The sequence below is a fragment of the Drosophila virilis genome, chromosome 2 (genome assembly GCF_030788295.1).
Source record: "Drosophila virilis strain 15010-1051.87 chromosome 2, Dvir_AGI_RSII-ME, whole genome shotgun sequence".
Lineage (NCBI taxonomy): Eukaryota > Metazoa > Arthropoda > Insecta > Diptera > Drosophilidae > Drosophila > Drosophila virilis.
In genome coordinates, this window is record NC_091544.1 from 352176 (window position 1) to 373738 (window position 21563).

The 21563-nt window shown below is 43.8% G+C and overlaps 8 protein-coding genes across 8 annotated transcripts; 6 read left to right on the forward strand and 2 right to left on the reverse strand.

The window, feature by feature from the left end:
• The first annotated feature begins 48 nt into the window (after positions 1–48).
• Positions 49–2382, forward strand: Nepl15 (Neprilysin-like 15). The gene has a single exon (XM_002058335.4). It carries the CDS (start codon positions 250–252, stop codon positions 2305–2307), a length of 2058 nt encoding a protein of 685 aa, XP_002058371.1. The 5' UTR covers positions 49–249; the 3' UTR covers positions 2308–2382.
• A 187-nt stretch (positions 2383–2569) lies between these two features.
• Nepl14 (Neprilysin-like 14) lies at positions 2570–4998 on the forward strand. Its single transcript, XM_070206739.1, has one exon. The coding sequence runs from the start codon at positions 2609–2611 to the stop codon at positions 4676–4678; it is 2070 nt and encodes a 689-aa protein (XP_070062840.1). The 5' UTR covers positions 2570–2608; the 3' UTR covers positions 4679–4998.
• Positions 4999–5103: 105 nt separating this feature from the next.
• On the forward strand, positions 5104–7690 carry Nepl13 (Neprilysin-like 13). Its single transcript, XM_002058336.4, has one exon. The coding sequence runs from the start codon at positions 5225–5227 to the stop codon at positions 7511–7513; it is 2289 nt and encodes a 762-aa protein (XP_002058372.3). The 5' UTR covers positions 5104–5224; the 3' UTR covers positions 7514–7690.
• A 5358-nt stretch (positions 7691–13048) lies between these two features.
• rumi lies at positions 13049–14579 on the forward strand. The gene is made up of 2 exons (XM_002058338.4): positions 13049–13316; positions 13378–14579. Exons 1-2 carry the CDS (start codon positions 13178–13180, stop codon positions 14469–14471), a joined length of 1233 nt encoding a protein of 410 aa, XP_002058374.1. The 5' UTR covers positions 13049–13177; the 3' UTR covers positions 14472–14579.
• dgrn (degringolade) lies at positions 14573–15921 on the reverse strand. Its single transcript, XM_015169494.3, has 4 exons — positions 15767–15921; positions 15464–15707; positions 15290–15409; positions 14573–15230 (listed from the first exon to the last, which is right to left on the reverse strand). The coding sequence occupies exons 1-4, from the start codon at positions 15812–15814 to the stop codon at positions 14770–14772; spliced, it is 873 nt and encodes a 290-aa protein (XP_015024980.1). The 5' UTR covers positions 15815–15921; the 3' UTR covers positions 14573–14769.
• Positions 15922–15927: 6 nt separating this feature from the next.
• Positions 15928–17305, forward strand: Sec20 (vesicle transport protein Sec20). Its single transcript, XM_002058339.4, has 2 exons — positions 15928–16094; positions 16148–17305. Exons 1-2 carry the CDS (start codon positions 16014–16016, stop codon positions 16748–16750), a joined length of 684 nt encoding a protein of 227 aa, XP_002058375.1. The 5' UTR covers positions 15928–16013; the 3' UTR covers positions 16751–17305.
• LOC116651857 (uncharacterized) lies at positions 16781–17243 on the reverse strand. The gene has a single exon (XM_032439054.2). It carries the CDS (start codon positions 17241–17243, stop codon positions 16956–16958), a length of 288 nt encoding a protein of 95 aa, XP_032294945.1. The 3' UTR covers positions 16781–16955.
• Positions 17306–17407: 102 nt separating the features above from the next.
• Positions 17408–18804, forward strand: tex (THO complex 3 homolog tex). Its single transcript, XM_002058340.4, has 3 exons — positions 17408–17618; positions 17675–18209; positions 18261–18804. Exons 1-3 carry the CDS (start codon positions 17529–17531, stop codon positions 18602–18604), a joined length of 969 nt encoding a protein of 322 aa, XP_002058376.1. The 5' UTR covers positions 17408–17528; the 3' UTR covers positions 18605–18804.
• Positions 18805–21563: the final 2759 nt, after the last annotated feature.

The following is a 21563-nucleotide window of genomic DNA, read 5'->3' on the forward strand; positions in this document are numbered from 1 at the left end:
TGAGGCCCGACCATGTGAGTGTGAGGAGAACAGCAATAGAATTGGGTCAGCCGGGCCACTGAGACGGAGAGCAAATTTGTTGCAACCGTTAATAAAGCTAATTAATTAATCAAGAATCACAAGCTGCTGCCGCTGTTGATAAGCCTCCGCCCAAGTCAAAAATCGACGCATCGCTCAATTTGAGCTTAGTTTTCTTTCGACAACTAAACGGAACATATCTCACGTCGCAAAAAATAGTCCAATAATAATATGGAAAGCTGGAAATGCTCGTTGACAGGCTTTGCCCTGTTATCGATCATTTGGAGCTGTGCTGGCACGCATCCTGTGGCCAACAACTACACCAACGACATACTGCGCCTCGCCAAGGCAGCCCACATTAAGGCCTACCTCAGCACGGAGGAGCCCCGGCCGTGCGACAACTTTTACAACTATGCCTGCGGCAACTGGCCGCGTCTGCACCCGGCGCGTCTCCACAACAAGAAAACTAACTATCTGGAGGAGCTGCAGGAGCTATTTGTGCGCAAGAGCGCAGATATGCTGAAGAGCACGAAACCTGGCGCCGACAGCAGCGCGGATCGTCTGCTGAAAAGCTTTTATAGCTCGTGCTATGCCCAGGCTAACAACACAGCCTCTGCTCTGGCGGCTCTGCTGCAGGTAACCGATTTCCGTGGCGGTTGGCCAGAGATCCGAGTGCCATCCTGGTACCATTATGAGTATGACTGGCTGCAAGTGGTGGCCATGCTGAAGCGTCGCTTGGGAGTGGACATACTCATCGGCCTCGACGTTGTGCTCGACTACAAGGAGGAGCGTATGCATCGACTCAAACTGGGAGCACCGCAGCTGCCACTGGGCCATCGTCGTCAATATCTAGATGCAGGCTACCATGATGCACGCGAGCGCTACGAGCGCTCGATCAGAGTGAAGCTGGAGGCGTACTTTCCGGAGCAGCCGGACCGCTGGCATGAAGAGGTGGCGTCACAGGTTCTGCAGATTGAGCAGCAGCTGGCGAAAGGATTGCCACACAATGCGGCGCTTACGTTGGAGCAGACAACCCGACAACGTACGGCCGCCGAGATGAAGGCCGCCTATGGCAACTATGTTGATGTCAGCCGCTATCTGCAAATGATCTTCAACGATTCCATGTACGTGGATCTGTACGAGACGCCAGAGGATTACATGTCCAATCTGGTAGACGTGATTCGCAACACGCCGAAGCTGCATTTGGCCAATTATACCATTTGGCGCGCATTGGATACGCTCGACCAGGCACGTGTTCCGGCGACAGTCCAGCCAGGGATGTGGTGCGTGCAACTGGTGCGAAAGTACTTTCCACAGCATCTAGAGAGCCTGTTCCATCGTAACTACAACAACATGGACATGATCAACGAATTGCAGTCCACCTGGGCGGACATTAAGCGAGTCTTCCGTGAGGATTTGCAGGCATCCACAGATCTGCACTGGCTCACGCTGGACACCCGCCAGAAGGCCATCGCCAAGCTGGAAGCGTTGGAGCTGCAGTTCCGCAATCACGATGACACACAACTCATACGACAGATGCACGGCCTTCATCTGCATCCGGATCAGTTCTATCAGAATTTGGTGAGAGTCTTGCAGTGGCACACGCAGCGGCAGCTATCGAAGCTGGTGGAGGAGCCGCAGCTGACGGACCAGGTGTATAAGGTGCCACACTACGAGCTAACCACCAACAAGATGCAAATACCCATCACTTTTCTTCAGGCGCGCTTCTTCTGGGATCCCGCCTATCCGAACGCCCTGAAATACGGCACACTAGGCGTTTTGCTGGCTCGCCAGATGCTGCATGGCTTCGACGATGTGGGACGACACTTCGACCGACATGGCTATCGAAATAACTGGTGGGATGTCACCTCGGAGAGTTCCTTCGCCCGACGCGCACAGTGTTTCCAGGAGCAGTATGCCATATTTGTGCAGTTCAGGGACAAGCCCGTCAAGGACAAAGGTCTACTGAGCCGAATTGTCGCCGACAACGGCGCCCTTAATATCGCATATCGCGCCTACACAAAATGGCTAAAGAACTCGGCCGAGACGCCCATCATCTATCAGCGGGAACGTTTGCCATTGCTCGATCACTCGGAGAATGAGCTCTTTTACTTGGCCTATGCCCAGCTCTACTGCTCCGACTACCCGGATTCCCTGGAGATCTTCGATGAGCTACCCGAACAGCTGCGTGTCAACACAGCGCTCTCCAATTCGGAGCAGTTCGCGAATGCCTTCAGGTGCTCCAGAGACGACAAGTTAAATGCCCGCTTCAAGTGCGCACTCTATTGAATGGCTATTCACAACATTTTGTATTCGCGACACATATCTATTACACAAGTCCAATAAAGCTTTGCACATTTGAAACTGTTTTTAGCCCATATGAAATAGTTGTCCAGTCTTCGGCAGACAAGATTCCTCCACATAGCAAACATAGACTTTAAGTCCAGCATTGCAGCCTTGTATTTCCATTCCTCCGCTCTTATGCTCTCTCGTGATAACCCGCGATGAACTGCGGACTTATCAGCCCCACTTTAAGGCCGGACCGAGCAACGAATGCTGACAGTTTACAGCGACCCAAAGATGCAGCAGCATGTCAGAAACAGGCTGTTCAAAATCTCTCTTGCTGCTGACTCTGTTGCTTGCGTACCTCGGCCAAGTGCCTGGTGAGGGAGGTGCGTTTCAGCGCGTTTTCCAGACGGAGGAGACAGTTCGTCAAAACAAGGCGCATGAGATGCGGCGTCAGATGAACTTTCGTGCCAGTCCCTGCAGCGATTTCTACGAGTATGCCTGCGGCAATTGGGAAACGGAGTCCACGCCGCTGGCCAAGCTGGAACACCGCATAGATGTGGATTTGATGCGACTGCTGGAGGAGAGTGCACATCGCAAGGACAGTGCTCTTGCACGTCAAGCCAAAGAATTCTACCAATCCTGCCTTGTGGCCCGGGCCCACCAGAGTCAGCAGCAGCAGGACTTTCTCAGCGATTTCATTCAGCAAAACGGTGGCTTCCCAGCCGTACCAGGCTCGAAGTGGGCTGCATATAACCTAGAATACAACTGGGCCCAGGTAACAGGCCGACTGCGACGACACTATGGCATGGATATCCTCATAGGGCTGCGCGTCAGCTACAACTATGCCAGCGTGCAGGAGAATAGCATCTACTTAAGTGAGCCAACCACCTTAATTCCCAGGGAACTGTGCACCAAACGCCACCTTAATGAACGCGATTCGGCATATAAGGCGATCGAACGGCTAGTGGCCACCCAACTTAAGACCTGGCTAGCAATGGGCAATGAGGAGTCCGCTCGACTCGCAGGCGAGATTGTCAGCTTGGAACATGAGCTGTGTGGTGGAATGCATGGCCTGGAACCTTGGAATGCCGAGCAGCAGCTCTACACGGCCAATTTTACCCGAAAGACACTATCTGAGCTTTCCCAGCTCTACGATCTAGATTTCAAGACATATGTGAGCAGCATCTACGATCAGACTATCTTCAGGCCCGTCTACATGGCAGCTCCTGACTATTATCGCCAACTGAAGCGCACACTGAGTATCCGCAATGGTACCCAGATAGCCAACTATGTCATGTATCGGGCAGTCGCTGCCCTCATATTTCCGCTAGAGGATAAGCCGGAGCACAGGCCAGCCTACTGTTTGGCCACGGTTAAGCGCCTTTTGCCAGCTGCTTTGGGCGAGCTGTATGCTAGTCAGTATGTCACGGAGGAATTCAGACTGCAACTGCTTCAGCTTTACGACCAGTTGAAGGATGCACTAAAGCGGAGCGTGAGCGCCGACTGGCTGGAAGAGGGCAGCAGACGCGTTGCTCAACGTAAGCTAAGCGATCTACAATTAATACTGCCAAGTTACGAGCAACCTCTGGCACTGCGGCTAACTCTGGACCGAAGCAACTATTGGCACAATCTACGTCAGCTTTTGGATGAGGTGCAAGCACAGCAGCTAAAGCGCCAGCTTGAGGAGAGCCCGCCAATGCCAGCCGATCCTGTGGAGGCCTATGAAACTCGGGTGCACTACCGGCCTGTCCAGCGGCGGCTTGAGATGGGCTGGGCGCTGCTGCAGCCGCCTGACTACGATGAGCGCTACGGCCATGCCCTGCGCTACGCTACTGTAGGAACCGTGCTGGCACGACAGATGGCCACGGCTTTCGACGAGCTGCATTGGTCGATTGGCCTGCTCGAGCACGACAACTGGGACCCACTGACGGCTTATAGGTATCAGAATCGAAGTGAATGTTTTGGACGCCACGTGGAGGAGTATCTGCAGCACAATTCAACCGCCACACAGCTGCTAATAAATTCCAGTGCCGGTCTGAACATTGCCTTTAACGCCTACCTCACATGGCTGGGCTTGCAGGCACCCAACAATGACTTCGTGCGTCTTACTAAGGAGACCCTGCCCGGGCTAAACTACTCCAACACAGCACTCTTCTTCCTAGCCTTCGCCCAGCAACACTGCAATCCGAAGGAGCAGCATTATGGCGAGCCCAATTTATGGCCTACGATCACGTATAGTGTCCGACAATCGCACAGCTGGACTCGCCTAGCAGTAAATGGGCCGTTAAGAAACTTGGCAGATTTCGCACGTGAATTCCATTGCCCAGCCGGATCACCAATGAATCCTTCAGAGAAGTGTACTATTTACTGATGCAGCAGCCAAATTCAATGTAAAAAATATCGTACTATATCCTATGTTAGACATCAGACAACACCTAGAGAGACTAGTTATTTCTTTCGATTAAGTATTTTGTACTGACTATTTACAATAATAATTCCCAGCCCACAGTTAATTTAAGATAACAATTATTTACAGATACTATACATTCAAATGGAGGCGAGTGGGTGAAAATATGAATTATGTTACTAAAATGTCTGAATTTTAGCGATATTGATTTCGACGTACTTCTTATATGTGGAAAAACAATGAGAATGAATATATTTTCATTTGAATAAAGCTGTAGAATTCTATACATATATTGTTTATTTATTCAATTTCTGAACAGTTGCAAATGGTCGACGTGCAAGGTCGGTTTTATTTACTTCCCTTCCCGGCCTTAGAGCGTCTCTACGGCGATAACCCTAGGAACTGGGCCTCAGTCGGCCAAGTTGACCCAATGCGTCAAGTTCAAGAGCGAAACGATGATAGCGGCGCTCATCTTTCAGCGCCGGGCTCAGTCGATTTTTGAACGCTAAAATGGGAACTACACGAGTTGCTCTATTACTGTCACTATTTCTGTCTCACCTTGCCGGGAAAGTCTACGGGGCCGGCACACAATACAGGTACAACAACATAAATCGCGCGAGCATGCAGGCAGGTATTTCGCCGCAGGCCGCCGCCATGCCCAGCCTCGGCAACAACAACGTTGAGAGTCGCCAGGAGCAGAAAGTGCGCCAAACCATGGCCAGAGACATACACAAGTACATGAATCTGAGCACCGATCCCTGCGTGGATTTCTACGAGTACGCTTGCGGAAACTGGGGACGGTACCACAGTCGCCAACTGCGCGCTGGTGAGCTGATCACGGCCCAGCACCTGGTCGAGGCGCGCATAGCGGAGCAGCTGCAGGATTTGCTGACACTCCCGTTGCCACCGCAGCACCATCCCAACGAATACAGCGCAGCGAGCGCGGCAAATGTGCGCAAGGTGCGCAGCTTCTACGATTCGTGTGTCGCCGTGGAGGCCAACACTGCCGAGCGGCGACAATTCCTAATGAAGATTCTGCGGGAACACGGCGGACTGCGCAATGTGCCCAATTCGAACTGGAAGCCCGACTATCACTGGCTGCAAATGCTGGCAGCGCTGCGACGCAACTATGGCCTGGATATACTAATCGGCCTGGAGGTGGACCTCAATCTGCAGCAGCTGCGCGGCAACAGTATTTACCTGGGCGAACCCCGCCTGACTATCATACCACCGGAGCACTGCAGCGCAATAGCCACGCGGCAGGCGAATGTGCGCGACGAGATCTACGAGCAGATCCAGCAGCAAGTTGCGGATAACATGCGAGATTGGTTCGGCATGGAGAGTGGCGAGGCGGCACGTTTCAGCGGCGATATTGTACGCTTTGAATTTGACCTTTGCAAACGCATGCGAGAGGAGGAGACCCTGCCGGGGTCCGAGCCCGACAATCAGCAGGAATCAGCACAGGCTCCCGTTTACGGCGGACGTTCTCGCATCGGGCAGGAGAGATTGCGCCAGCAGCCCGGCGGTAGCTCACTCTATCCGCGAATGACACTGACCGAGCTGACCACTAAGCTGAGCAACTGGCTTGACTTTAAGCTCTTTGTCGAGAGCATTTTAGAGGACGCCTATACGGAACATGTGTACCTGCGCTCCCAGAGCTATTTGACACACCTGGTGCGGACAGCCAAAGCCAACAATCCGATAACAATTTCCGGTTACATTATATACAGGGCACTGCTGGAGCTGAACCAACCGCCAGAGGAGCAGGCGATGCGGCGTCCACGTCAGTGCGTCCATGTGATGCAGCGGCTCTTCCCGCAGGTTCTGGGCGACATGTACCAACGCCACGTGCAACGCGATGACGCACAGCATGACATGGAGCAGGTGTTCAGCGACCTGGTGAAGGCCTTTGAGCAACTGCTCAAGGTTGACTGGCTGGACGAAAGTGATCGACGGACGGCCAGGACCAGATTGGCCCAATACCACACCCAGTTGCCAGACTACCAAGGCGTCGATCTCTCGGGTCTGCAATTCCAGAAAAACGAAGACTACTGGCGAAGGCTGGAGACGACACTGCGCTTCAATTCTCGTGAATATCTTAACAAGCTGCGGGGCAATGATTTTGCACAGATCCCCGAGGGCACGGTGAATGCCTTCGAAGTGCGTGCCGCGCTGGTGCCTCGCCAGCAAGCGGTGCTCGTGGGCTGGGGTCTAATGCAGGAACCCTACTACAGCTACTACTATCCCAAGGCGCTGAAATATGCGCTGCTGGGACAGCGACTGGCCAGCGCACTGCTGCAGGCCTTTGATGACGAGGGCTGGAACAGACACCCCCAGGCGACGGCGCCCTGGAACGAGCTGACAATGGCCGGCTACCGGAACGCCACCGAGTGCCAGCGTGCCCAATACAGCAATTACCTGTCGAATCAGCCCAGCGAGTTCCGCAATGCGACGCGCCTGAGAGAAATCATCGCCGAGGGCGGGGCTCTGAATGTCGCTTTCAATGCGTACTTGGGCTGGCTTGAGCTGGTCCATGGCCTGAAACCTCTGCTTTTCCGAGAGACGCTTCCCGAGCTCAACTTCACTAACACGCAGCTTTTCTTCATATATTTTGCCCAGCTTCGCTGCTGGGCCAAGCCGGACGAGCAGCCCGCATCCGAGGCAATGCCCCTCATGCAGCACACACCCCAACGCTGGGATGTCAACGGGCCACTGAGTAACTCGGAAGAGTTCGGACGGGAATTCGGCTGTGCACTGGGCACCCACATGAACAGCGGCAAAAAGTGCCTAATTTTTTAAGACAACTAACAATAGCAAAAAACTTAGTCAAGATAAGTTCGCGAAGGTAAAATTAAGACTAGACACTTAAGAGTGTTCCACTGAGATATACCCCATCTAAACATATTCTTAAACCCATTTCATCTGGTTACAATCAAGGCACATTTTATTAAATATTTAGCAAAAAGAGTAGCAAAAGCCTCCTTCTACTTGTGTGTTTTGGGTTTCCGGCAAGCGCGAGACTAAATAGCAAGAAAAATAAATTAATATAAAAAGCTGGGCTTACACTTCTATATAGATATATACATGTAAATATATATATATGCATGACGGCGACAATCGCTGAAGCGTGAGATGAGATTCGGGTTGAAGGCAGAATTAAGCACTTAAGCACGCAGCGTCAAGATGCAAAAACAGAAAAATACAATTGCCACATGTACATGAGTATAATTTTCAATATATAAATACCTACATCTGCGTCTTGTACTCGGGTGTAGATACAAAAAAAAAACTCCAAATGTGGGTCGTTGTTGGCCTTAAACTGTCAATCGGTTACTTCGACAGCAACTATTCAATATAGGGGTTTGTGACTCACGTATTTCCGTCTTGAGGATAGGATATGGATTATGTTACAGACTCGAGGGCTAAGTCTAGAAGTTTCAATGGATTTCCTTTCACAGAAATTGCACATTTTGTTTTTTGATATGTAAGATTAATTTTTATAGACGTTGGTTACCCGTCAAGTCAAATTAGCATTATTATCGGTTAAATTATTCATTTAGAACGCCTCAAGCGATCGATTTCAACTTCATTATGAAAAAATAAACACATCGTATCAAATAAATGTATGTTTATATTATAAATAAAGCTGTATGTGAGCGTATCTGAATTCTCTTCACTAAAAAAAAAACCTTGTTGCCGCAGTATAAAATTACGACAAATAAACACAGTGCGGGGTCCAATTATTTATACAACAAAAAGCGTGAATCATATTGAAGTAGAGAAGCAAGCTAAGCTATAAACAAGCATATTCGCAAGTCAAATTAGAATAAAACGAGTACAGATCACTTTTCCTGCAAATAATTATATACTCGTTCAATGTTCAATGGCAATACATAAAAAAGAATTTCTCTCTCGAGTATTTATCATTATTCATTCATCTTTAGCCACATATTTATGTAAATCCTTTCATGATCTACTCTGACGCGGCTTTAATTATTGTGAAAATGTTATTTAAAAGCAGCTGAAATGCATTCAAGTTATTATGTCAGCACCTGACTTACAATTGTAATAAAACAATGAATCCCTCCATGCCGCAAAGGTGCAGAGACCAGAAATAAACTAGTCGCCAGAGCTGGCAAACTCAAACAACTTAATAAATCAAATATACAAGTCCCCAAATATATCAAACATACAAAAAAACATATAAGTTCTCAAAGCGATCGTCCCAATTTCTTCACTCAACTCGAAGAGTAAGAGCCCCGCCCTTGCACATATTCTAATGATCCCACCGACTGAATTCCGGGGCGATTCCCTACTCTTCTCCTGGCTTGGCATTTAACATAATACGCTATTTGATTTACAATTTTAGATCTCAATACTGAAACGAACATTTATTTTCAATGAGCAGCAACAAACAGACACTCCTGTTCCCGTTTTCAAGTGGTAAGCAATTGGGAGTCTATTAATCCTAAATGTTTTAGATGAGCAAAGTACAGAAGAAATACTTTGACTACATATATTAGAATGTAATTAGTTTGAAAATAAAATAACGAAAATAACTAACTGCGATAGAGTCTGACTGTCAATCCGTTTCGTTTAGAGTTAGGAATAATTATTATCTGTTGCGCCAAAACACACACACACACACACACACACACAAACAAGCACTCACAAGCCATGTGGGCGATGATGACGCCTTCGCAGGCTCATATATGGCCCACATATTTGAGTAATAACACTTTACATACGGTTTTGGCAAGCATTTAATAAAGAAATTTATTTCTCCATTCAATTATTGTTTTTGCTTATTGTGTACCAGTTACGAATGCCTCCATATTTATCATCGACTTCTGACAAAACAGATTGTCCCAAATATAAATATATTGTATTTAACATTATATATATAATTATTTATTTTGTATTATTTTATTGAGGTGTTTTCATTAGGGCCACTGAGATAGAGAAACCAATAAAAAGGAAAACATTTTAAGGGAACTAAACCTCGAGACAACATAAAATGTTCACATGATAATGTGCTTGAATTAAGAATATAGAAAATAGCTCCCATTAATCGACACGTCAATTGCGACATTACCGAACCCCAAAACAGCTGGTTCAAGAGGGAGTGTAAGAGAGAGTGCGCGCGAGAGAGAGAGAGAGAGAGAGAGAGAGAGAGCAAAAGAGAGATAGAGAGCAGAGGCGCACACATGCTTATTCAATAACGAACAGCATCGATTTTTCAAAACAAACCCAACCTTTTGTCTGCGCAGAGTTGTATTCAAAAATTATTTTGTACAGATTATGTTTCCATGAACAGCTGCAAACACAATTAAGGAAAATAATGTTAGCAAAATATTTCCAATATAACACTTTGCAACGCACTTGACTTTTCTGTGTATGTATGTATTTGTATACCATTTTCAACTGATAAGGAGCTCGAACGCATTTCAATGGGGCTGCACGATATTATACTTAGGTAAGATAATATTTTGTAACATTAAAAAAAGAGGAACACTTGCAACTTAATCGATTTGCCACACACAAATTTCTTTGGCACTTGCCTTAGATAGATTACTGTTAAAATGCACTACGCACTGGAAATTAAATTCTCAACACGCCAAGAGAGCCAACTATATTATATGGAGTGGGGGTTTGCTCATTGGGTTTGCGGGTGTGGTGAATTCCGCAGAATGCAGGTTTTACACTGTATACACTTATCGATTTATCAATAGGTAGCAAAGGCAATTAATTTTACATTTTAACTATAGTTTAGTCCACTTATTTGGCATAATATTAAACTATTTTTACATTTTACTATTTCCAAATGAAATTAATGAAACACAACGAGCGAACGAACGAACAAGCCCAACAAACGGGCGACGAGCAACCGTCGATGTGGGGCGCTGCTTTGTAACTCATGAAGGCTCTCGCACTCTCGCCTACTCTCGCTCCATGGCTCTCCATGGCGCTGCCACAACATAGGCAGCGACGTCGACGCCTCTCCAGTCGCATAAATTGACCAACATAAAAGCATAAGCAGAGTAACAGCCAAGCAGAAGAGAGTGCGAGAGAGCGACTTCTTAGTCACCCACTGAGAGGGAGTGCGTGCATTTAAAACAATGAAATTTGAGCACTTCGGATGACACACCACCAGAATACCTGATAAGCGAGGTACGCTCTACAGTGTAAAGCGTACTGGTAACACAATATCACAAGAGAGCAAATCAGAAATATGTTTATATAATTGCAATTATATGTGGTAATAAACATTTAAATAACACCATAAATATGTAAATAAAACTAATTAGAAATCTCGATTACAAAAAATAACTGCATTTCAATTTTAAATGTAAGTTTTAAGAAAAGTTTATACATTTAATTGGCTCTGATCGAGGGCAATATTAGCCTGACGAAATACTACCAATTGGCACAAAATGCCAAGCAATTCCAATGCGCAGGCCCATAACAAAAGAGCTTAGAATGATGACTTTGGTGTTGTGCTTGAAGTTAGGGGTGGCTTTGCACTAAAATCCAAGAATATAAATATACATTTGCATGTACTTATGTGTGTATCAATGTTCATGTTACAGCCACAGCAGGTAAGTAATCTCTACATTGATTGTTCCAATTGCAACTACAAGGTGGCGGTGTTTTTATTTATTTTATTTTTATTTTATGACACATAATCAGACTGCATGGCTACGGATAATAGTTGACACTCGAAACATACTATAATAATTATAGAACAAAGATAAGAGGGCTGCGATTCCATAAACTAAATAGAACATATTGCGGTGTTTATTTAGTTAAATAAGTCATTAAAATCCTCATACTGCGTTATGGGGTTCGGGTCTAAACAAAATTTTCCATACATGTTAAGGTACTAAATTATGATTGTACGTGTTCTACACTTAATAATAATAAACAGAAAAAAAAAGAAATCATTGAATTCATATTTGCAAGTTTAATAAAGTCTCGTCTGCTTAAATAATAACAAAATGCAGTTCTCTATGTAAATACATAACTTTATGTTTAATTAAATATAAAAGCAAAAAAAAAAAAAAAAAAAAAGAAATATGAACAATATTTGAAAAGGTGGAAAAACTTATTTGAAATATGTTGATTACTTCGAAAATGGAAAGAGATAAACAGAGACGTGATAAAAACAAATGTGACACCATAGCGCATGAGACACCGAAAGCAAAGACGTTGCCTGAACGAACAAACGAAACAAAGCGGAACGGAAGCTGAGCTCAAAGCAAACCGAATGCGGGAGCGAGTTAAATTAAATCACAGCAGCAGCTGCACCCCCCGACCCCCCCGACGCACAAATACTTGGTATAAGCCGTTAACACAAACAAATCGACAAGCAACTGGTATTTCTCTCATATGGTTTTAAGCAACTATTGAAAATAAGCAAAATTTGCAGCGCCCAATATGAAAGTTCAAATTGTATTTTGTAACTGAAGAAATAAAAATAATATTATAAAAAGCTTGCCTTAAATCAATTACCGCTGAAAATTTAGTAAATAACACACACATGCAAACATATACATGAACAATACAGAAATACAAAGGTGCCATCTGTACGTGTGCGCGCACATATATATATATATACAAAGGTGCACCTACAGGTTGATTGGATAAAATTACCTCTTTTGCATTGAATTGTATTAGGCAATTATCTCAACAATCATCTCGTGCGCTGCTGCTGCGTTCGCCAACGCCTTTGCCGTCCACCTTGTTGCAAATTCCACTCCACTCCTCTTGCAGTTTTCCAATGTGGAACGGTTCGTGTTTAGTTGTGGGTACACAACTTTCGTTGCCAAAATTACGTTTTTTGTTGAATTTGGTTTTTTCTAGTTTTTCTCTTTGCGTGCTTCTCCCGCTGTTCAATAATTTACTTTTGAATAAATACTTGAGTATGCGTTTGCAGTTATGTCAACTTTGACTGCTATTTAATCTTCGATTCGCTTCGTTTTGTGTTGTTGCAAAATTCGTTTATAAATTATGGACAATGGAATGAATATACACCCGCGCTTGATTCGTTTTACGTGTTTTCGATTTGACAATATGCCACACGCATAATTAAGCGATCGCAGAAAGAAAAGTCGTTTTATTGAATTTTGTCGTCAGTAATTTGGCGTGTTAATTTAATATTAATATGGAAACTTTCGACGTAGTGTTGGCTGTTTTTTCATTTTGTAGCAGCCAGTGTGCACACACTCCGCGAATGCCTAAAAGCAACTCTATTGGTAGCTGTTACCAAATAAGTGTGACCAGAGTACGACTTGTTCACAGACTTTCGATGTTTTTGATGCACGACTACCTTCAATACAGCCAACGGTCCGCCTAATTGCGTAGCAGTTGTATGTAACAGAACGCTAACTTTCGTTTTTCTTACGATGGCAAATGTAATCGATAACTTTTCGCGTAGCGGCAGGCAATTTGTTTATTCGAAGAATGAGCAATAATGTTTTATTAATTATATTAATAATAAGTTTAAGCAACTTAGGCAATGGGACACAGAAAATACAATGTGACGGCGCTGAACACACAACTTGTCGTGAAACCGATGGAATTGACCCAAATCAGGTCGCAAGTATGTAAACCAGCGCTACTTGAATTACAAAATTAATTTAAATCATTTCAATGTGTTTTAGAACATTCTAAAATTACTCAGAGCATACAAAATGCTTTAGCCAGCTATGAGCCATGCACTACTGATGTAAATGACGTTAATTGTACCTGCTACGCCGCGGGTATCAAACGCGACCTGGCGCTGTATAAATCAACAGGTGTCACCCGAAAAATGATTAACGACGCCGCGAAGTATGGCACGCGGTACAAAATCTATAATAAGCAGCTGTACCGTGATGACAATTGCATGTTCCCCGCACGCTGCCAGGGAATTGAGCACTTTCTTCTACAGTTGCTGGCCGAGCTACCCAACATGGACTTGGTGATCAACACACGAGACTATCCGCAACTGCATTCTGCTTGGAGACATGATGGGCCAGTTTTTTCCTTCTCAAAGACGAAAGAGTATCGGGACATTATGTACCCCGCCTGGACGTTTTGGGCAGGTGGACCTGCAACCAAATTGCATCCAACGGGCATCGGACGCTGGGACTTAATGCGTGCAAAGCTGGAGAAGCGCTCATCAAGTTTATCTTGGCACGATAAGCAAGAACTTGGCTTCTTTCGCGGCTCACGAACCTCGGATGAGCGCGATTCGTTGATATTGCTTTCGAGGCGTAAGCCACACCTTGTTGAAGCACAATACACTAAGAATCAGGCCTGGAAATCACCTAAAGATACTCTCGATGCACCACCGGCAAGTGAAGTGTCCTTCGAGGATCACTGCAAATACAAATACTTATTTAATTTTCGCGGTGTGGCTGCTAGTTTCCGTCTGAAACATCTTTTCATGTGCAAGTCACTTGTGTTTCATATAGGCGACGAGTGGCAAGAGTTTTTTTACCACCAACTGAAGCCGTGGGTCCATTACGTGCCACTGCATAGTTATCCCAGCCAGGAAGAATACGAAGAATTGCTAACCTACTTTAAAAACAATGATAGCCTGGCCCAGGAAATAGCTCAGCGTGGCTATGACTTCATTTCGCAGCATCTGCGTATGCAAGATGTCAAGTGCTATTGGCGCAAGCTGCTGAAACGCTACAAAAAACTGATTAAATACGATATAGAACCCGATGCTAAAATGCAACGTATAGGGGGTTTGAAGGATGAACTATAGTTAGATTATTAAGTCTTATCTTAATCTTTAATGTTAATTTTTGTAAGAATTACTGAACAATAAAAGAAATATTTCACGTTCGGCGTGCATGAAACATCTTTTATATAAGCTTCAGTCGTTTGTTATTTTGTTTTAATATAGCATTTTTTTTTAATTGCATTGTTCATTAATTACATTCGATAATGAACAAAATAACAAATGCATCAATTTTCTTATAGCTAAAATATCTCAGAATGAAGTAATAATACCATGATTCGACAAGTCAAATCAAATCCATAATAATTGATGGAGGAACGTCTTAAAGATAAATACGAAATATGGAACGCTGGGTGACTTTCTTGTTACATAGAGGACACTTGTGAGTTGACTGTACGGCAGTTAGGATGCAGTTTTTACAAAATATGTGACCGCAGCGAGTCGAAGAAGGTTCACGCTTACGCACGCTGTCCAAGCAAACCGGGCATTTATACGATTCATCGCATGGCTCAGTTTTCTCAACATGCCTTTGCTTCGGCGGAGAGACACCAACTCTAACGTCCTCGACAACTACGGGCTGGTCGCTGGACGTATTTAATAGCCGACGTCGGCTGACACACGATTGTGGTTCATTAGAATCCGCTAGATTAATGTACGTTGGAAGTTGGCGTCTTGGCTCTGGTGAGCATAGATCTATGATAGCATCTGGAGCAAGACTTCTTGCAGATCGGGGAATCGGATTGAATTCAATGTTTGACAGATCAATTAAGTCTACGGGTTGGTCTGTAATTAGATGAAATTAGTTCCCGGTTAATTCCTAGTCTTGAATCAATTAGACTTACTGCTGGTTTCGGGTATACTATTCCTGCGACCAATTATGTTTCTTTGTACTGAATTGTTGCCCTCGGGTCCCAAGCCAGCTTCAGCTAAATTATTTTCAACGTCCTCACAGAAAAGTCGTACTAAAATATTTGGAAAGGTATTTCATGTAAATGTGTAATTATGAATATATTTACTGCTGGCTATTTCGGCTTCTATGAGCTCATTGCGCAGCGATTCTTCCAGCGCGAGCTGCCAACCGTCATCTGTTAAATCCAATGTTGGAGGAGAAGAATCTCTGAATGGTGGTCGGTCAGCATTGAAACTAGAGGGCGAAATGTCCGTGGTCACATTAGGTTCGCTAATATTGTCAGAGCTTGAGTTTTCCATTTGCCCGTAGATGGGAGAATGAGAGCTAACTATGGAATCGTTAGCAGTTGTCTGTAAATGGTGCACAATATTATTGAGGGCTCTATTTCAAGCAAATTGAACAAACCTACCGGTGACGGGACTGACTCCGAAAGAGAAATATTCCAAACACCTGACATTTTCTGTAAGCAAGACTTGCAAATTATATCAAATCTGTAGCATTTCAGGCGGCTATAGCAAAATAAATGTTATCGAAAAGCAGCTGTTCGACACCTATCGCATCTCCGGCAAGTAGAAAGTGTTGTAAAACGAAACGACAATTGGCACTTATCGATATGCCACACGTCACGTCAAAACAAGAGAAAGACAATTGCAATCATGGACAAGGATAAATACACGCTTCAGTCTATTCGGCAAGATCTGATTGATAACAATCTGCAAGCCAAGGCCATTATACAGGTAAATTATAAGTTCAAGCTAAACATATTCTTGTACGAATCCCCAATTTTTAGGATATCCTTAACAGCAGATCTTCTATCGGCGAACTGGAGGAGCTCAACGAAGCGGGACGTGCCAAATTGTCTGCGATTCGCAAAAACATTGAACGGCTGGACGATTGGGCACGGGACATGGCCGATCCCTCGTTGGCCATAGAGGTGGACACGCATCGCGAGCAATTTTCCAAAACTTTACAAGCATTCCGCAAGGCCAACGTCTCCACAATGCTGGAAATCGAGAAAGCCAACCGTGAAGAGCTCATGGCCATCACGGGAGAAAGTGATCTGAGACAGCGCACAACGGCAGGGGCGCGGCACAACCGGGGCAGTCTTGTATCGCAGGAGAACGACGTCACCGAGAAAATGCTGGCCATATCGCGGCATCTGTCGGAGACAACACAGAAGAGTGCGGTTACTCTGGAGACCCTCGTTGCTTCCTCCCAGAACGTGGAGGCCACCAACGATGAGCTACACAATACGGCTGGGAGTATCACACAGTCGGGCAAGCTGTTAAAGAAATATGGACGGCGCGAGTGTACCGATAAGATGTTGCTGTTCTTCGCCTTTTGCCTGTTTCTTGCCTGTGTCTTTTACATTGTGCAAAAGCGACTATTTTAGATTATTAACAAGATCTGCTTTGCAGCCACGTGCAGACAACTTTCAAGTAATTTATTAATGTAGTTGGTATAGGAAGTTTTCGTTATGTGTAAAATGCTTCGCTAATTTAAGAATTATTGTACAGGCACATATTTAAACGCAATAGGAAAACATATTTATTTAAAGCGATACTTTTTTTAATAATTACAAATGTTGTTAGATTATGCTAATAGGGACATCGAGGAACACCGCTGGGATTTGTGAAACCATTCGTGTTAACCATGCGGCAAATGTCCTTATAGGAACGCTGATGCTCATGTGATCTGGGTCTCGATCTTTGAGGCTGTCCATAACGTTGGTCGTAATAGCCTTGATATGACCCACCTTGATATGCTGCTGGATAATAATACCCGCCTCTCGGTTCACTTTGAAATAGTTGATCAAACACGGTTTTACCGCTGATAGAAGCCATCGTACATAGCATGATAACAATATATGAAAATAAAATATACATTTTCTATTTTTACACGATACGGGAAATAAAAAGATCTGACTTTGAATGAGACGATTTCAAAACATGTTGTGCTACTTATGAGATTTTTGTAACCTTGCGCTATTTTGAAAAATATTGCTGTCGCGAGCTACAACTGATAACAACTGATTTAAAAGTGAAATTGAGTAAACTTGACGTTATTCAACACTGCGTGCCGGTATGCAACAGCTGACAGCACTGTCCCGAGTTTGAGTTTCGTTTGTTTTAGTTTATAAAATTGGCGGAATATATAAAACTACGCATAACATGAATCGCACCGAGCAGACGTTTGAGGATCTCAAGTCGTACTTTAGATCCCACAGTAAAATACGTGAGCAGCGGCCACACATGTCAAAGGTGGGTATAAAACCATTTAGTCTGTCGGTGGCATTTAATTGGTTTTCTTTTCGTAGGTGCATTCGGTGTGCTGGAACGCAAATGGCTGTCACTTGGCTTCCGGATCATTTGACAAAACTGTCGCTGTTTATGCCTTGGAGCGCGATCGCTTTGTCAAGAGCAACGTCTTTCGCGGCCACACTGCGTCCGTGGACCAATTGTGTTGGCACAAAACGAATCCGGACCAGTTCAGCACGGCCAGCGGCGACAAGACTGTGCGCATTTGGGACATACGGGTTGGCAAATGTGTTTCAGTTACCAACACCAAGGGCGAAAACATAAATATCGCCTGGTCACCGGACGGTAAGACAATTGCTGTGGGCAACAAGGAGGATTTGATAACATTCATAGACACGCGCACAAACAAAATACGTGTGGAGGAGCCCTTTAGCTTTGAGGTCAATGAGATATCGTGGAACAACACGAACGATTTATTCTTTCTGACTAATGGCATGGGCTGCATGCACGTACTTAACTATCCCAGCCTAGAGCACCAGATGACGCTAAAGGCACATCCTGCCAATTGTATATGTATTGAATTCGGACCGACAGGTAGGTGGAGGGTGTTTAAAAAGAAACTTTGTAAAATGCTCTTGATCACAGGCAAATACTTTGCGACGGGATCGGCAGATGCGCAGGTTTCGCTCTGGGATGCCAACGAATTGGCCTGCCTGCGCATGATTAGCCGCTTGGAGTGGCCCGTGCGTACCATATCTTTTAGCCATGATGAGCGACTCATAGCCTCCGCCAGCGAGGATCTAGTCATAGACATTGCCTACACAGAGACGGGCGAGCGAGTCACCGACATTCATGTGGACGCGTCCACCTTCACGGTAGCATGGCATCCCAAGCAGTATTTGCTGGCCTATGCCTGTGACGAAAAGGAAACTATTGGTGATAGGCGTCGTGATGTTGGTAACGTGAAGATCTATGGATTTCCCGAGTAGCTCCGGATTTCAAATAATACAACTATATAAATTGTTTTTTGACTAGTAACAATTCATTCAATTTGCGCATATTCAACAGATTCATTTAGATATTAATGACTGTCTAAAACATTGAACGCATTTAACAACCATCATCTTCTTGATTGTTTATATTAAGCAAATAATGTAGGTAAAATAAAAATGTAATATATCTTTCTGAATTTAAATTTTTTTAATTTAATATTAGTTATCGATAAAGTAAGCGATGAGAATTTTATATTGTACGGATATCATACAAAATATGTTTTGATATCCACTGTCCAAATAATAGTATAATAACGTCTACAAACAAAATAGGATAAAAGCCATAAATAATTTAAACTAACACTTCTGCTGACGGGGTCGATAATAGGAAAAATATAAATGCCAATTGGCAACACGGAAATTAACCGAGTAATACTAATTAAACGAATGAAAGTCGAAAACTGCGTTTTAGTTACCTGACTTAGGTTGAGTTGGACTAGGCCTGACAATAGATTTTAGTTAAATAATTTATGTTAATGGTAGTCAAGGTCCAGATTAAGCGTTACCACCATCATCCAAGCATTTTCTCACACAAACAGAATGCAAAACATTTGCAATCAGTCACCGACTCGACCAAAGGCAACCGCCACCTAGGCAACATCCACCACAAAGCCAAACCGCAACAGAGCAAAAGTTCGCTAAGGTCGGGCATCTAATTAAAAAGCATTGCAATTTGCAAAAGTTCGACCAACTTTGCAACTGCTCTTTCACTTATATTACTTTGTTCTTGTCCCTAAGATGGATGGATTATGCATTATGAAAATAAATATGAGGCAAGGCATATATTATCATCAATATACATTTGATATGCTACGAACTGGTATATAGTCTTAAAGTCCTTTAGCTTTGCCATCTTTTTTTGTTTCTCATTATGCATTTGCAATTAATTAGCTGTTTAGGCGGAATTAGCTGTGAATTAATTACTTATAATTAATTAAATGTTTTAACACTATTTCTATCAAGATATTATGTATACATATTTCAACCAAAAAAAATCTACATTTCTTGTACAAAAAAGGCCTCGTCGGATATACTTAGCTGTGGAATTTAATTAGCTTGCAGTCGAGTCGGGGCTGCCAAAAATCGGCAGTCGTCAATTTTATAGGCGCCTTCAATCCACTTTATAAGCCATTCGACAGCGATAAAGTCTGAAGTGAGTGGCCTTTAATATAAAATTAAATTTGAATAAATGGAGTCGAGGACGTAAAAGCGAAAAGAGCAAGCTGCCGGCGGCACACGTTTCGCATCCGATTTGATTAGTTTGCAGGGCAGTATTTGAACGCCCTTCCTCCTGGACCAACAAGCTCACGCTCAGCACTTAGCCAAAATTTAATATGCCACAATCTTTGACAGCAACAAAATGGAAGCGCACAATACACAGTAGGAGGCAACAGGAGCTACCCGAAGGTGTTGATACTTTAAGTTAAAATGCGACACGAAAGAGATTTAATTTATTCAAGCCCCGTTGGAAGAGAAGAGGCAGTGATTAAAAATTCAACAAACTGCACTCCGATCCTTTTGCACTCAAGTTTCCCACCCTTTATCCTGCCACAAGCTGAGCCAAATTATGCAAATGCTGTCGCCAGCCAAACAGGAGGCAGACAAACGGTGACAATCTACAAATTGGCAGTTTGTCTGGCCGCACACGTGGAATTCATTTGACCAATTAACTGCCAACCTGGCCAAAACTTTAGTATCTGTAATTTCGAGCTGTTTTTTAAATTAGCATAATATTAAGTTTTTCTTATTCATATATAAATTACATATGTATATTAAACTATGCAATTGTAATTCTTCAAATTTAAATATCCCATTAAGTAAATAAATTGGCAAAAAATATAGCACATCAAGCCAACAAATATTCTTGATTGTTAGCTGAAATCATTTAGGATTCTATCTAGATGAATTTTTGGGTAAACACTTGTCAAGATTTTGCCACGAGGCATTTTCGTAGGCTATTTCTGAGACCTTTATGAAAATGTTATTTGTTTTTGTGTGTTTGTCGGGTTATATTATCGCACACATAGTCTGATTATAATGTGACGATGGTTGCCACAAAATAATATCAGCATTTTCTCATTTCTAAACATAAAATTTGCTTACAACTGTTAAATACGCACCTGGCACATTGCGAAGCGAAAATGTCGACCCTGACCCTGGACTCCCGCTCAAAAGATTCCGTATTAAATTGAACTTTACATTGGCCCTAAAGTTTAAGTTCCATTTAGACAACGACTACTGAAACCTTGAGGAAATTTGGCCTGCTGTCAGCAGCGAACTTAATAAAATGACAGACTTATTATATTTGTGGATGTAAGGTGATGAGGATATTACCTGTGGCGGACTAGATGTGGCGACAAGTCCAGCTAGGTTAACTAAAATAAATTTTGGCAATAAGAGCTTGTATAAATACAAAACACAAAAATTTCTGAAATCCGATTTACCTGATTTATGTGCAGGGTTAATTCGAACATAAAGATAAGGCACAACATGGGGAGCTACGATAGACACAGATACGAGTACTTCAGCACGCTCTGCTCCACACGTGCTCCCTGCCCCTGATCCCTGCCCCTGCTCTCTGCTCCTTGCTCTCTGCCCTTGCTGACACCTGTGCAAAAAAGTTTTCTATTTACAGCCCATCAAGGTGGCTTTATTTTCGTGAGTTTTTGTGCTTCCCACCTCAGATTAATTTTTTGTACAGAGGAGACCTTTGTCTATTTACTTCACATTTGTTGGTTGGAATATTTTATACTTTCGCCTTTAACAATGTATATCATTTTTTGCAAGTCGGCTTACAGCTTTACATTTTACTGCATTGACAAAAAGTTCTTCTTATGTGAAGCTTTGGCAATGCTGCAAAGGCGAAAATATGTACCATTGTTTTCTGTTGCCATGC